General features: G+C 39.6%; 1 protein-coding gene across 1 annotated transcript in view; it reads left to right on the forward strand.

Moving 5' to 3' along the window:
• Positions 1 to 1,566: 1,566 nt before the first annotated feature.
• asip1 (agouti signaling protein 1) overlaps positions 1,567 to 16,052 on the forward strand; it is a 37,946-nt gene continuing 23,460 nt past the window's right edge. The window contains exon 1 of the mRNA XM_040158588.1: positions 1,567 to 1,882. Coding sequence (XP_040014522.1) covers positions 1,853 to 1,882 — 30 coding nt within the window. The 5' untranslated portion in view covers positions 1,567 to 1,852. The remainder of the gene's footprint in view (positions 1,883 to 16,052) is intronic.

A 16,052-nucleotide genomic window follows, 5' to 3' on the forward strand; every position in this document is an offset into this window, starting at 1 on the left:
TTTGTGAAGACACTACTTACAGCTGATGGAATTTTTTTGTACTTTTAAGTAAAGTGTTTAACTTTATATGGATAAATACATCCTTGATGAGTCCCAGAGGCGTTACACAACGGGGAAGCAATGACAATGTTTCAAATTAACCAACCGCTCGTTAACCGGATTTATCAGTCTAAAACCATGTGTATAACACTGTATTTTTCCCAGAGAGAAGTGACAGACGAATCAATTAACCATTCCTTGAAATAGATTTATTCACACTGGAAAAAAGATCTGGTGAGTCCACCCTGTTTCATTTTCATTCGGTCGTTTTTCAACTTTAGCCTCGTCACGCTGAGACCAATACGGAGCCTGTACAGGACAGGAACCTGCAAACCTTTTTACAAACTGCCCTAGTTTTCCAGTGGTTTCAGAGTGGAGGTTTGAGATGATCTAACCAGAATCCAGATGTGGGAGTTGCAACAAAACACACAGCATAACAATGATGAATCGAAGTTCCAACGTCTTGTAAACAAAAGACATGTAAACAAAGTTTTACAGTGCTAAAAACATAAAAACACAGCAATACCACTAAACTTTTTTAATATATTACTTCCCTTGGGGTGTGTTTTTTATATTTAAAACTGCTGTTTATAAAAATCCAAATTTAGACTCATCAACCCTTAGTAAGATCACACCAGTTCCACATCTGCCTTTTCTCACCAAAACACTCAACAGCCACTTACCAGTCAAATGTCTCAGGGGCCTGTAGTGGGGCTTAATATCTTGAAACGCCTTTTTTTAATAATTGTCTACATTTTTATCATTTTTAAGATTTGAAAAGTGTCGTTTATATCAATGAAAACTCAAATCATGCACTTAATGCATTTACGACACGAGAGAGTGCCAAAGCATTCTCCATGATGACCAATACACTTTATCAATTAAATTAGAGACTGACTCTGCATTGAACATTCTCAAAAAATGACTTCGTCTACTTCTTATAGCAATGACAAACTGTCAAACAAACGGCCGGCCACCAAATAGTTCTGCTGTCAGCTCCCAAGTTGCGTCTGACATTTTTCACTATGAACTATGGTCCTCTAAACAAGTCCTCAACACGTAACGACAAAATGCATCGTTCGTAACTGCCCTCCAGAATGACCTATAGGGGCGTTTTCTGATCAGATGCTTAGGGTAACAAATCGCTGCTGCAAAAATAAAATCATCTTCTGACTTCTATGGTTAAGGTGTGGTTAGGTTAAGGCAAAAAAAAAAAAAAAACTTGGTTAAAGGTAGAGTAAGTGATTGTAATCTAATATACTTCTTGTCAGATTCAGAAAATATCTCCTCATGTCTGTTTTGTGTGTGCACTGAACAAAAATCCGGTGTTCCTGCGAAGCCCTGGCTCTTGTAAACGGGATATAAACAAAGTGGCTTGGAACGACAATTCCAGCCAAACAACACCTGGGGGAGATCACGATAGTGCACAGGAGGGGGAGGGGAATAAAAGGGGGCATTGGGAGCGAGTGAGATGGTAATTCCGGTGCTACACAACAGAAAAGGAGAGATGGCCGAGAAACAGTTTAAGAGGAGAAGGTCTGAGGACAAAAGTTGAAAAGGACGGGCTATGATCAGGCGAGGGGGAAGACCTGCGTTAACGTTGGTGAGGCTTTCCAAGAGTGGAGACTGCATGGTCCGACTCGGAAAGAAATTAATCCTCGGACTTATCCATCCGTGGAGAGCTTTAAAAGTCTTCTAAACAGTCCAGCGGCACACCAATGTCAGCGCCCCGCTTGACGCCCACTGGGATATGTCCCGATAGTCCTGATGGCAAGTCCAACTATGGTGGAGCGACCTCAGAGAACTGAATGGCATGAAGACGGATGCAGAGGTTGCTCGAGAGGTGGGTAGCATTAGTTTTACTGTTTCACAGAGCCAATAGGGTCAGTATTTTTTTTGTCCGGTTTACTAATGTTTGTGAGAGCTAATGGTAAAAGGACTGCTCCTTTATAGCGCTTTTCTAGTCTTATCAACCACCCAAAGCGCTTTACACTACACGCCACGTTCACCCAATTGCACACACATTCACGCGTTTGGGGCAATTTGGGGTTCAGTATCTTGCCCAAGGACACTTCGACATGTGAACTGGAGGAGCTGGGGATCAAATCGCTGACCTTCCAGTTATTGGATGACCCGCTCTACCTCCTGAGCCACAGCTGCCCCCCTGCTGGTTAGTTAGCAAGCAGGTACCGGTGTGACTTTTGTGTGTCCTGTAATGTTAAATTACTCGCCCGTGGACATTCGGCTTACTTTCTAGTTTGCCAGGATATGATGTTGGTGTGATTTTTGGCTATAGTAGCAGGGGAGTCGCGAGTATCTCTGTCTGCAGCTGGTGCGCTGGCTCTGGGGAACCGTCCCGTCCTCTCTGCATATTGACTTCACGGCAGCAACTGTAGCAACAGTGATTAAGGTTAGGGAATGACAACGGTCATAAAAGAGACCAACGCTGAACCGGGAAGTGAAACAGTTGACACTGCATCAAAGGCTGATGTTTTGTTGACCAATTATCCACCACAACCTCCTCCCACTGTGGACTTTTTGGTTCTGTAACAACCTCACACTGTATCCTCCTTTGCTCTCAATGGACAAGAGTCGTAGTGCCCACGCCCGCCAAAGGGCTTTGTCAGATCGTCTTTGTGTGTCGTTTTGTAGTGTCTGCATGTCTAGTAAGAACTGACATGCCTTTTATTGTGGAAGGGAATTATCTAACAATGCATCAAAAAATTGTTATAATACTTTATAGTCCTCTAAGATTCGATATATATGTGGTATGCCGAATAATAAATAGTGAAATATTTCAGACGCAGCCTCAGGGTCGGGTTATACTTGAAAAGAAGTGTTGTATGTCGTGCTGTCCGACCACCTTGAAAATCAAAAGTAATCATTGTTCGGGGTTTATAGCTGCTCTTTCTGCACCTGTTTTAAATTCTTTAATGACGAGAAGACGGGTTACTTTTACAGCAAAATGTTTTCATTTTGAAGGCGAAGGTGTTTTCCTATGAAAGCCATATGAAAGCTGTAACAGTGAGTCAAGGGTACATCACTGATGGCCATATCTGTGCCGAATTTAAAAGCCTTAGTTGGAGGACATATAAGCATTCTCCTCATCGTCACAGCCCAGCTCTTTCACTGGGAGCAAACAGCCTTGTCTCAACACTTGGCGTATGAATTACACTCTAATTTCCTTAAGTCATTTTGCGTGTTATCACTAAGCATTCTTTTAATTTCGGCGTGTCATTTCGTGCCACGTCATTTCTCTAATTTCCTACCCCTAACCTTCCTCTAACCATATCCCTAACAACAATGGCGTTAAATGACACACGAAAAGCTTGTATAAACGCGAGACACAAAATGTCCTGAAATTCGCATTTTATTTGTACGCAATCAATGAGATCGCCGTGGACAAAAAGGGGAAGCATAAGCACTAATTAATAGAGTAGATTTATTCAGAAAGAACGTACAATTCGAAAAGTAGGATGTAGCAAAGCAGCAGCCAGGATGAGCTCAGCGAAATGACGGCTTTCAGTGTAACGTAATTTTTCATCCTCCTACTTTATTTAGTTATTTTTCAAGTCTACTAAATACTTAAATTGCACATGGTGATTTGACTATTTTAAGAGGAAAATGTGCACCATTACACGATATTATAGTCACTGAAAGCCAGTCCCAGAGAGATGTTTCAAAAAAATACAAAATATGCAGAGGGCCTTATATAAATATTACAATTTAATATACTTTACGCTGGAGATTCGCGTTTCATATAAATAATAATAAATATAATAAAATGGGTGACATGAACAAATAATCTGGCTAATTTTGTTTGAGATCTGTCTATCTATATTTTCACAAGGTAAAAAATATTTCGTTTTTGTCATTTTTCAGTTCTGATTTCAACTTCAAACTCCACAGTATTAACATCTTGAAGATATAAAATTACACACCACGTTTTATGTTTTTAAGCTTTTCCTTCTTTTCCTGTGAAGAGAGTACTTCAGTAAACTTGAACAGAGAAACTGGTTTAACAGTTATTAACCACAGTTGATTAAAGGATTTAGAAGTATGAAGTTATTTTGTGTTTTCACATTTGTAAAGATTAACAGCTTTCCTGTATCAAGGCTCCCCTCTACCTTCATTGGGTCTGTGCCGGATGAGGTTTCACTGAATTTCCATGTGGTTATAGTTTCTGTTGACCAACTAGGCCAACAACAGCCTTTCTTCCACACGCCAATGTGGTTTTCATTTACACTCAATTTTGCCATCAATTGGAGTGTCTGTATTTAGTGGTGGAAATGTGTCCGCTAATAGACCTAATAACTGGGAATTTAATTTGAAGCCAGTGTTTATAAAATGTGTGTGTTATTAAAACTATTTAGTGCAGATTGTAAACTCAGACTAATGAGCCTCAATGAGGAGTTCACATAGCCTTAATGGGCAGAGTGAGCACATTTTACACTAACAATAATTTGTACAATCAATTAGCAGCTGTAGTCCAAGAGTTTCGTGTGCATGTTTCAAACTTTAGGATGCAACATGTCTAACATAGGGACTAAATAGAAAAAGATAAAGATAAGTGACAAAAGTTTAGTGAATAGCCAGCCAATCCCAGCAGACATTGGAAGGGGTACAACAGGTCAACCGTCTATCACCAGGCTGAGCTGTAGAGAAAAAAAAGTCATTAGAGTTGCCAATAAACCTAACTTGCACGTGTTTGGACTTCGGAAGGAAGCTGGAGTACCCAGAAGAAACCCAAGAAGGCAGAGGGAGAACATGCAAACTCCACACAAAAAGGCCTTGTATATATATTTAATGTGTTTGTATATGTGCAATATATATTGCCAATACAACTAATTATGATGTGCTGCCTCAAAATGTAAATTCATCTGTCCTCGCACCTCATCCTTGCATCGTGTCCCAGATTTCATAGAAGGGAGAAACTAAAGAGGAAGAAAAGACCTGCAAGGGGATTTGTGCATCCCTAAATGAGAATTCAAAAGAACCAATGAGCGATTTGCAAAAATGACAGACCAAAAGTAGAAAAAAAAAAAAAAAAAAATCACTGCATATGATCACACATTAGTCCTCCTCCAAGAGAACAATGGTGTCCCTTATTGGGAGTGAAAATAACCAGAGTGTGAATGTAACCTGAAACCAAAAAGAACCAGGAAAAAAAGAGACCAACAGCTAATGCACGGGGTTATGGTACAGTATTCAGCTGAATTGTACTTCCTGCACTGACAGAGAATGAAGTACACAGGTATTTATCAAAATGGGGATGTTCCACCTTCATTCTTAAAGAAATTCCATCCATACAAGAACTGTTTTAAAAAAAAAAAATCTCTGTCCACATGAAAACACAAAAAACATGCTGTCACGCGGTGGCAAGGGCCTGTCACGCCAACAGACGACGATATGACCCTAACCGTAAAGCCATGTCGGCCAATCAGAAGCCTAAAAAAATGTCCACCGGTTCCGGCATGCCAACACCAATGGTGTATTGAGGAAAGGGGAGTAACTGTACATGTATGTGTAAAGTCCTGTAAGCAACTATAAAACCAGCACTATTTTGGCCATGTCCACCATTGCACAAAACTGCCTCATGTAAACAAAGGATCTTCACCCTGGAAGGGGTTTTGCAAAAGGTCCATTTTCAGTGACCTAAAACGCAGTTTGTGTGTGGACGAAAGACCAAAACACAGAGAAAAGCTAAGATTAAACAATATCTGTGTACGTGTGTACTAGGCCTTATACTGTTAATGCAATGGATTCATAATAATAATAATAATAAATATCATTTGTGTAGCCCCTTTCATACATAAGATTCTACCCAAAGTTCTTAACATAAATATAAAAACATAGATATCATAAAATAAAACTGAGTAAAAAGAAAAAAAATACCTTAGTGACATTCAATAAAATAGGAAAGGCTACAAAATTTTAAACACACTACTTAAAGCAAGATTAAAAACGTCTTAAGATGTTTCTATTAAGGAAATCATGGAAGTTGCACGTCTGATATCTAAGACAAAGGCTGCCACTCCATGCTTCTTAACTGTTTGTACATTCAGTGCTGTAGTGTTCAATCACCTAAGATAGGGGCTGAGTGTATACAGAGAGAGACAGTCGACCAAGTAAGGGCCTGCTAAACCATTCAGGGCCTTGTGAACTACGTAATAAAATTTAAAATTCAATTCTAAAAGAGACAGGGAGGCAGTGTAAAGGTGCTAAAATGGTGTTTTGCTTTGCATTTTGTACAAGCTGACGTCTTAAGTGCAAGATATGGTATGACACAATATGCAGTCTGAAATTTAAACCGTGATCTCTGGTAACACCCAGACTTTTTCAGATTCAGCCTGTTTTTCAGAGTTTTAAGACCACATCCTGTTTTGCTCACATTTCGCTTCAAATAGTTGTTACGTCATCTGAGTTGTAATACTCTTTAAGCAGTCTGTTATTTGTACTGTTTGGGCTGTCAGGTGCCATAGGTGACAATATAAGTGTGTGTCATGCACATAACTATGACATTTCACAACATGTTGTTTTGTAATTTAGCCAAGTGGGAGCATGAAAAATAGACGTGGAGCAGGTATGGAGCCCTGTGCAGCACCATATGAAGTGTCAAGAGTACTTGAATCATGCTCCCCAACGCTAACAAAGAAATGTCTTCCTGTTAAATAAGTGTGGGACCAGTTGAGCACCTTCCCAGGAATACCAACTGTTTAATCCTGTCTGTATAGTCAGTGTAGTGTGATCTATTGTGCTGAAAGCAGGACTAACTGTAAATTGAAGTGGACCAGCACAGACACATTGCCTACATCAGGAATTTCTCTGATCTAATTCAAACCTTTTACTTATTTTTACTTTTAATTTTTAGAGCGATTGCTAGAGGCCATTGTGGTGGCCTGATTGATATTTGACATAAATATTATTTTCAGTCAGGATTATTGTTACCCAAGATGATGCTTATGAAAGATAGATTTGAGACGGGTCTGAAAATATTCATAATGGATGGATACAGATTGTTTTTATTGATGCAGTCTTAAATGCTTCAGAATCTGTTGCTGATTTCAGTTTTAAATTTAAGTAAGCCAGTCTTTTATCTCATGCTGTGGTACTGTTGGCTTTTAAGCTTCTATTATTAATGAGAGACAAAATCACCAGCTAATGATGTTTTTAAATGTTGATTTAAAATGGGTGCATTTACATTACATTATATATGAAAACACATTATGAATATAATTTGCAGGGCACAGGGTGAAAAGCCTTTAAAAATATAAATAACCTTTAAGTTTTCCATATTATGGATTTTCTGTGTGAATATTGGGATGGATTGGCTGCAGCCTCTCATCTCTGAACATGATTAAGTGTTTCGAGGCAAAAACTAAATGGATAATTTAAACAATATGAGTCAGGAAAAAATGTTCCATTCATTGAGATGTGTTGCAGCTGTCAACACATTTGTGGCTTAAGAAATCTTCAAAGGTCCAGTGAAACATGACTTTCAACAGCGTTAAAGGTGGTAAATACTTAGTCAACAAAGAATTCATTAGGTTAACTGGGCTTGCATAAAAAGGGTTGGCTAATAACTTGCATCTGCAGCATATGCACTGGGGAGAAATATTGGGAGATTTCCTTCACAGGGAGACAGGTAGGAATTTACAACCCAATTATGAAAAAGTTAAGGACAACATTTCCCACTCAGAACTTTCTGACAGTAAAATTTCACAGTGAGTACTATTTATGGAATGTTATTTATGTAAATTGAAGGATTCACTGCAGCAACAAAGTAAACCTTTTGCAGGGATTTTATATCGAGTTCAACTCAAGCAAACAACATGCAGATTTCAAAGCCAACAACAACTCTATCCTGACGCTAGAGTTGCAAAGTGGGTTCTGGAAGTATTTTCCCCAGTCCAGTTCCCGTATCAAAGTTTTCTTATAATATTCTCGATGTGGTTGAGTGTCGGTGCTGGACTAGCTGGTGAGCTAACTAGTAAGATGGCAGCATCTAAGCTAACCCTAGCCGGTCACAATAGCTCACCCTGCGCTGAATGGCCATACTCGTAAACAGGTTGAAAAGCCTGCCGTCACACTCTCCTCCTGATCCCTCTCCCAGAAATTTTCTGAATCATACTATTGGGGATAACTAACTTTTGAAAAGTCTCTCCTTGAAGGTGATCGTGGTGCTGCAAAGGGTGGTACACGTGAAAGGCAACAGTAGTTACGTGAAGAATGAAAAAAAGGATCTTGAGAGGGATGTTCAAGACAGACTTACTTTATGCAGCAACTTACAAACTGTGTGGACACGTCAAAGTGAACTGTAAATACTCAGTTCTCTGACGCGAGCGTTTCTGACTGAAATACCAAATTCGGGTCATTTACTGTATATGTATCATAATGGTATGTGATAGTGCTCTGTCAAGCACACTACTGCAAGCCACAAGAAAAAGTGTTTGACTGTTTCTGAATTTCTCTTGAATTTCAAAAACAAGGTTAGTTGGTTATTTGTAGTCATATCGCTGCAATGCAACACAGAATTAAAAAACATGAGACTTCTTTTATCCAGTCAATGCAGGTTGATTGGGCTGTACATCTTAAGGCGAAGCCGTGTGCAAAATGGGTTTAAATGAGACTGGGTGACTTGCCTTGTGGTCTGCAACATGTCTAAGCCACAATGGACCGCAAGTAGCTTTAACCATGGGACTTCGAGCTCGTCCATATTAACAGAGTCACAGAGAGGCTAGAGAACTGTTTACAAAGGGAGAATGTTGGCTTGGCCAAAGCTTTACAGTTCAAAAACTATAATGGATGACATGAAAGCTGCAGAAATGTGTGACTGACTGACTCCCAATTCTTGATGGACATGTTTGAGCTAAGGTGTGTTTATTGACGGGAACGGAAAAGTGCATTTCAGGTCTAAGTTTTAACTCGCATTATATTCTCTACTTCCAAATATAAAGTATTTCTATGGATACTATTTTGAGTACCGTATGCACCAGGTCTTCACTGGTACATATGGCTTTTGGGAAACTGCATAGCCCTGCACTGTGAGTCCAACACTGATAAAAACTTTCACCCTCCACTGCCTACTTGGCTTTTGTACATCACCCAGCTAACTGCCAGTGGTTGCGATGACAGCGTTTCAACCTGCGACAGTGGTACAAAATCACTGGAAACCTGTGGCAAAGTCAAGCTTACTTTAAGCAGTGCAACTCACATGATGGTGATATCTGGTCCTGCACATGCTCGCTGCACTCGACACGTCCTGCATATACTGGACTTTAAACCCGTATTACTGTCCTGGCAAAGCCGGACACTGCCTCAGACTCTCAGGGGCTACAAAGGCCCCGGGTACCCCGTTTGGCAATTAGTTTGTGACAATTTCATTTATTGATAAAATAAACTGAAATGGAAAGGGCTTTAAGGGGAGTACTGCATTTGTACCTAATCTCTAGGTCATCTTGTAAAAAGCACCTTGTATCAAAATCTACTTTTAGAAACTTTTAATATTTCGGTCGATACATTAGCTGTGCAAATTTGAATTTGATCAACGAATGACCCAACTAAGTTGCGTAATATGGGCTCCTTAGGTGGCCACAGCTGACTTTTGGCCCAGAGCCCTTCCTTGATCTGATGCTACAATGTGACCCATCAGCTTCTGTCTGTGGAGGCGATTTCTGTTCAATAAAGCACTTAAGAGTCAACTCTTGTCTTTCGGTAGGTTTAACTCAGCATCTGCGGATGGTCTCAAGCATACAGAGATCAAAGGTCAAACAGCAATGAAAAAAAAGCTTACACAAGAGAACGATCTGAATGGGTGTTAGACACACCTGATTATGTTTCAGACACGCTACTGTTTGGCTGACTTAACAATCCACTACATTTGTGGCTCAGGTATTTTTTGAAATAAACTTCTAAGGGGAAGTTGGCAGATGAAGTGACCTTTTTTGAGGTTCAGAGAAAAGGGAACTTTTAGCTTGGACGACAAGCAAGTGTTTAAATTTGAAGATTCCAACTTGAGTCTAACTTTCCTTCACAAACCTCCCTTCATTCGCTGCCTGAACCTGTGAGTTATTTGAAAACAAAAAGCCTCTGCAGACACTAATACCTAAAAAGTAATATCTTTGTCATATGCCTAAGTGCTTATTATGGGCTTCAAAATAAGAGGCTTCAGTGTCTCAAATAGCTGAATAAACAACTGGAACTGTAGCTTGGCTTTAATATTACATAAAAAATAAATCAAAGCCAAAAGACATTTTAATCACCCTGAAAATAACATCTTCATTTAAACAGAGGGATAAACCCAGCTGGATACACTCTAGTTCCCTCAGTAAACCATCCAAGATAGTTGAGTGTGTGTGTGTGTGTCCTTGTTTATACTGTTTGCACAGTTGTGATTTGATTTGTTTCACGTTGATTGATTTGTTCACGAATTGGACTTGACTCCCTGAGACAGAGATGATCTTTTGGTGGAACAAATAAAATGTTCCATGAGTTTCCAAATCCTCCAAATAGTCTCGCTTCCATGGAATTTGTTATCTTTTTGGTCATTTATGTTTGTGTGTGTTTTTGTACTAATAGGCTTTATACTGTTTGTTTCCATTTGTAGAAAATATGCGCAGGACAGTAATTATGTTTAGGACGAGAACTTGACTCTCTGAGTCATGAAGTATATGTAACTATATATTAAGTTATTCCTCAGGGCTGAGAAAAAACAGATACCACAAACACTATGTGAAGAATTTTGTCAGTCAAACTCTCGAATTTTTTAATGTAGTTCACTTAATGACAAAAAACATAAACGAGTATTTTCTGAAGAGTCGTTCCCATATTTGATTGTTTTCAGCCATGCTAGCATCGCTCTATGGATGGTGCTGTTGGTCTGTCCACCACTTTGGTCCAGACTGAAATATCTAAACAACAACTGAATGGGTTTCAATGACATTTTGTACTCACATTTATTGTCCCCAGCGGATGAATTCTATGTGATCTCCCCAGACTTTTCCTCTAGCTTCACCAACAGGTTGACACTTTTCCTTGCCAGTGTAGTTTCTCAACAACCACTGGCTTGATAACATGCTAAATTAAGACAATAAACATTTTATTTGTTTATCTAACCTGTATTTGAACAGAAAGTTTCTTGAGATACATTATTTCGTTTACAAGACAGACCTGGCCGAAATGGCAACATAAAATAGGCGTCACTAATGTACAACAGTCACACATAACAACACAAGAAAATGCAACAAAACAGGGCCTGAGAGACATGAGAGCTGAAACTTGACAATTTAAACAATTACGTTACTCATGAGACACTTTTAGAATGTGGTTTGAATGTCTTAATGTGAAGGCAGTGTTTGTAAATGAAGTTTATCTTGTAAATTTTTCCAAGCCCAGGATGAATAAGAAGAAAATGCAGTTTTACCAGGATCTGAGCAGACTCTAGGGACCTTACATCAGCATGTTGAGGTTAGCATTTAGTTCAAAGCACTACTGTTCCCAAGTACAGCCTCACAAAGACACTAGCATAACTGTAGACTCATGTTTTCCTACATATTCTAGTAAAATTGGCCACGATCATTTCAGGCGTAGGCTTTCGGCTTTTAAGGCTTTGTTCTGATTATAATTCTCAAAAACTACCACAGTTGTTTATGAAAGTGTAATGATGATTGTAATGATCTCCATCCATGTGGTTTGTGCGAAAGGTCAGCTGGATCATGATTGTAAGACAACGATTCAGAGTTAAATGGCTGTAAAAACAATGCAGTTGTCTAACTGCAGTTATATTGAGTATTTCCTATATACATTTGATGCTGTACATATTGATTTAATTATTAGCTTCAATCAGAAGATGCTCTCCAGTTATGCAGACAACTCCATAAAGAAAAGTTACGATACCAACTGCAGCCAAGCGTTATTGTTTATGGGGAGCATTGGCATGGCAGGAACAACATGTCTGACCAACCATTCAGTTGGGACCATCTGTTGTTTAATTTCTCTGTTGTGCTGCAACTCTTCAACATTAAATCATAAACAGCAAATAAAATGTCAGCTCTGCTGCAAAGGTTTTGTGAACGAGTGTTGGCTGCTGAAACCTTCACGCTCTCCAACTTGGTTTCTTTGGCTCTTCCGACTTTCGCTCAGCATCTACCGCTGCCAGCTTGCTCTTCAGCGTTTGAAGTGGATGCGGGTGAGTGATGGCTGCCTGATGGCAGGGTGGGTCAACGACTCACTTTCCACCCCAACGACCCACAAGGTGTCAGCACCCATCCACACCTTGACCCACGTGATCCTAACGACTCACATGATGACCGGGAGGGTCACTGACTCATGTGACCTCAACGACTCACAAATGCTGCTGACCTCACCAGAGGATATTTACCTGGAACTCCCCACTAGTCAGGTAGAAATGAAGAACCCTTTCCCATTTTATTATTAGGGCAACAGCTCTGCCCCCGGGCCCCGTTTTAGAAAGTAAGTTTAGTGAAAACTCTGAGTTCATGAACCCTGAGATACCGCGGTAACTTACTCTGTGAACGTACTCTTGCTCGCTGGCAGGTTTTCTTCAACAATCCCTGAGTTTCTCTGTGTCTCCTCCCCTCCTGCTGAGCCTGAAGCAGCTGTCTGACATAACGTTTCACTTCGTCATTCATGCAGTCGATATCAAAGCGTGTCGGAGCGCATTCATTTGCATAAGTTTACGTTGGAAGAGGATTAAATCCCGATTGGAGGTTAGTTTGTTACCGAAGACCTGTCTTTACTGACGTTACCTCTTATATGATCAATCAGTCATCAATGTAAGGACAGAGAGAATATTATCACATCGTGGCTTCATCCTCGGGTCAGAATAAAATCTATTCATTGTCCATCTTTATACAACTGTGACTGTGGACATTAAGACAACTGATAGGTTGTCAATGAATTTCTCTTACAATGCATTAATCGCTGCAAGAATATAATAATAATAATAATAATAATAATAATAAACGTGTGAAGCTTTAGACACATGAGACTCAATGAATGAATAATCATCTAAGAATAATCATTTCTCATGTTGAGATTGGTTGCACTGATGGGACATTCCTATCATAGTTATCACATGATATTGTAGATTATGTGGTATTTCTGAGTGAAGATGATTGCGGTGCGGCGAAAAAGACTTTATAGGCTGCATATAGTTTTGACTTTTTTCAACAGCATTTCAGTCACTGTATTTTAACTCACTACATTTTGAAATATAGTCATTAAATGCTGTTGAGCAAGATTTTTAAATGCAAAATGGACATCCAAAAATTTGCACTCACGCTTTTTCAACTGCAAATCACCAAAACCATGAGGCTGTTACTGGGTCAGAGGTTACAATCATAGATCTATAAACTTATGTTTTATCTGTATCGTTATATTAGTTATATTTTCATCTTCTTCTGCCACCAGCACTTTGTCCCTGGGTTACAGGTTACAGCTGAATAAATATATTTAAAATTTTAATCTCACAACCAGTAGAATTTAATCACTTTATCATCCATTACGGAAATTAACATCTGCTCAATAATGTGGTGTAGTGCACCGTGCTGAAAGAAATGTAATAGTGTTAACTTACTGAATCTTTTCTCCGACTGAGGCGCTTTCACTGCTGCTGCCTTGTTTTTTTTTTTTAAAGATTACACACATGCATCTTTCTAGCTCCACTGGATTAAAGTGGAAGCTCTGCTCTTCACTCTATTGGAGCTTCATTGATGATGGCTTTTTTAAATTCACCAGGCACTCGCTTAACTCACAGTGAACATACCGAGAGTTGATTGAACTAACTCTGATCAGCTGTTCTGAAACTGAAGACTCTGAGTTTCCCATCTCAGGGTTGGTCAACTCAGAGTTCAGGGCTAGGCTCAGAGTTTGTTAAACCGGATTTCTGAAAAAAGGGCCCTGGTTTCGCATTATTCAGCTGAGTGACAGCTGGCGTCAGTAATGCAAAAAAGAGACAAAGCACTGTGCCAACCAAGGCAGGACTGCACGCTAGTACTTACAACAAATGGAATTTATTAAAACGAAAGGCAACACAAATGAACAATGGGATGTGGAAGTCAGCAGTCTGGGCAATGAAAGCAATGCATGGATGTGTGTAATGTGTGCTGTTGCAGTGTTGTATGTGCAGAAGCAAAAGTGGTAGGTACGAGTTGGATATCAGCAGTTGGAAGAGAGAGAGTACATGAGTACATGGAGCATCTTTTATCGTCAGGAAGTACCAAGGGGAACTACATCAGCAGACCACCCTCCCATGTCAGCCAATTTCCTGCAGAGGTCGGCCAGTACAGCCTCCAAGAGAGGGGGTGGAGGGTCACGGCGGACAAACAAAATCAGGTCTGGCTGAGCTGCTCTCCAAACATCCAAAGGATAGACGACTGGATCACTGATTGGAGTCTTGATTTCTGGTTCCCTGTTTGCCTGTTAGTGTTTCCAGTCCCTCAGGTGCCACAAAGGCTTTTTATTTCACTGAATGATCAATATCATACGCTGTCTTCCAATGTTATCTTGCAGCTAAAATGATTGAAAATTAGTATTACAAATGCTGTTAAGCATTATGTCATCACTACTTAAGATGCTTGTAGAAACGATCAATGATTAACATGTGCCTTCTCTCTATAATTAGAGGGTTTTGCGTTTGCCTTTCAGTTTTTGTTTATTTTTCCTCTGCTATGTAGAGGACAGTTAACTTGAAGGAAGAACGGCATTACCTGCCTGAGTTGTCGATCTAGCATATAGAAGGTATATGAAAGTTGTCTGTGGTTGATTTGAAGTTCAGTTTGTGCTTCAGGTCAACGTCTGTCTTAAGCTGCAACTACAATCGATCAAAGCAGATGACATCAAGTGTACTGCAATTTATTGAACAAGACCAATCATAATCAAGAATAGGGCACAGGTCTGCAGTGGTTTGTACCATTTCCCACTGTGACTGTATCCTTAGAGTTGAAGTTTTCTAGATTTAGATTTTTTGAGACACTTGTTCTCACATTTTCAAAAACAATGACAGACATCTGTGGCCTCTAGCTGGCTAACATGACACGCTGAATTCCAGTTGGAATTGCTGCCATTTTTCAGGCTCAGGCACAGAAGACTCTCAACATACCACTGCGACCTGCAAGGCTGCAGTCCATGACCTACCGGAGTAGCCAAGGTAGCACTGCCGCTAGCAAGCTAATCTGCTAGTAAGTTTATATTACCTCTAACTGACCACTACTGACTGTGGAAGTTACTGTATTTTTACAATACTATTATACAGATCAAACTGTAGATTGGATGATGTCGTTCTCTGCGTTCTATGATCTCGAAATGGCTACGATGGATCTCCAACCAGGGAGAAAGCCATTAATGAGCACAACACCAGGCCGATATGATTCAGATGTTTGGAACCAGGCTTCTATCACTGTAATGCTAAAACGGCTGTATGATTAAAAAGAATGGCAACCGCAAAACATTTTTTCCATTGAATACTTTTTTCTAGTATTGAAGTGATTACCCTTCATTTTGCCACGAACAGGGCTTGCACTTGAAGGAGACGTTACTTATATCTGGGGTCAGTAAGACCCCAGAAAATTTGAACTGCCTCTTAGACATCTTATGAAGAAACTGTTATAAAACTCCAATAACATACAGTAAATCCTAATAGATTTGAGGGGATTTGGGAGGGGTAGTGCAGAATAAAGAACATTATCAACACCAATCACACATATAAAGAATATGAAAATCCATTGTATTTAACTATGTTTTACAGCTGGGGTCTCTCAGACCCCAGAAAGAGCTCATGTGTCATTTTCTGTGCTTGTGAAACATGTCATCTGTTCAACATCATGTTCAATAGACAATTCTAATTAAACGAGGGAGTGTCATGAAGTATCAAGCTGATGAAACTATGTTAAATGTGTTTTTTCAGTGGGTTAAGGAAACTGAACATTAGGGCCAAAGATTACTTGGCATATAGGACCATATGTGCAGTATCTTAAAATCTATCTTGAGTTTTC

The sequence above is a fragment of the Xiphias gladius genome, chromosome 21, assembly GCF_016859285.1.
Source record: "Xiphias gladius isolate SHS-SW01 ecotype Sanya breed wild chromosome 21, ASM1685928v1, whole genome shotgun sequence".
NCBI lineage: Eukaryota > Metazoa > Chordata > Actinopteri > Istiophoriformes > Xiphiidae > Xiphias > Xiphias gladius.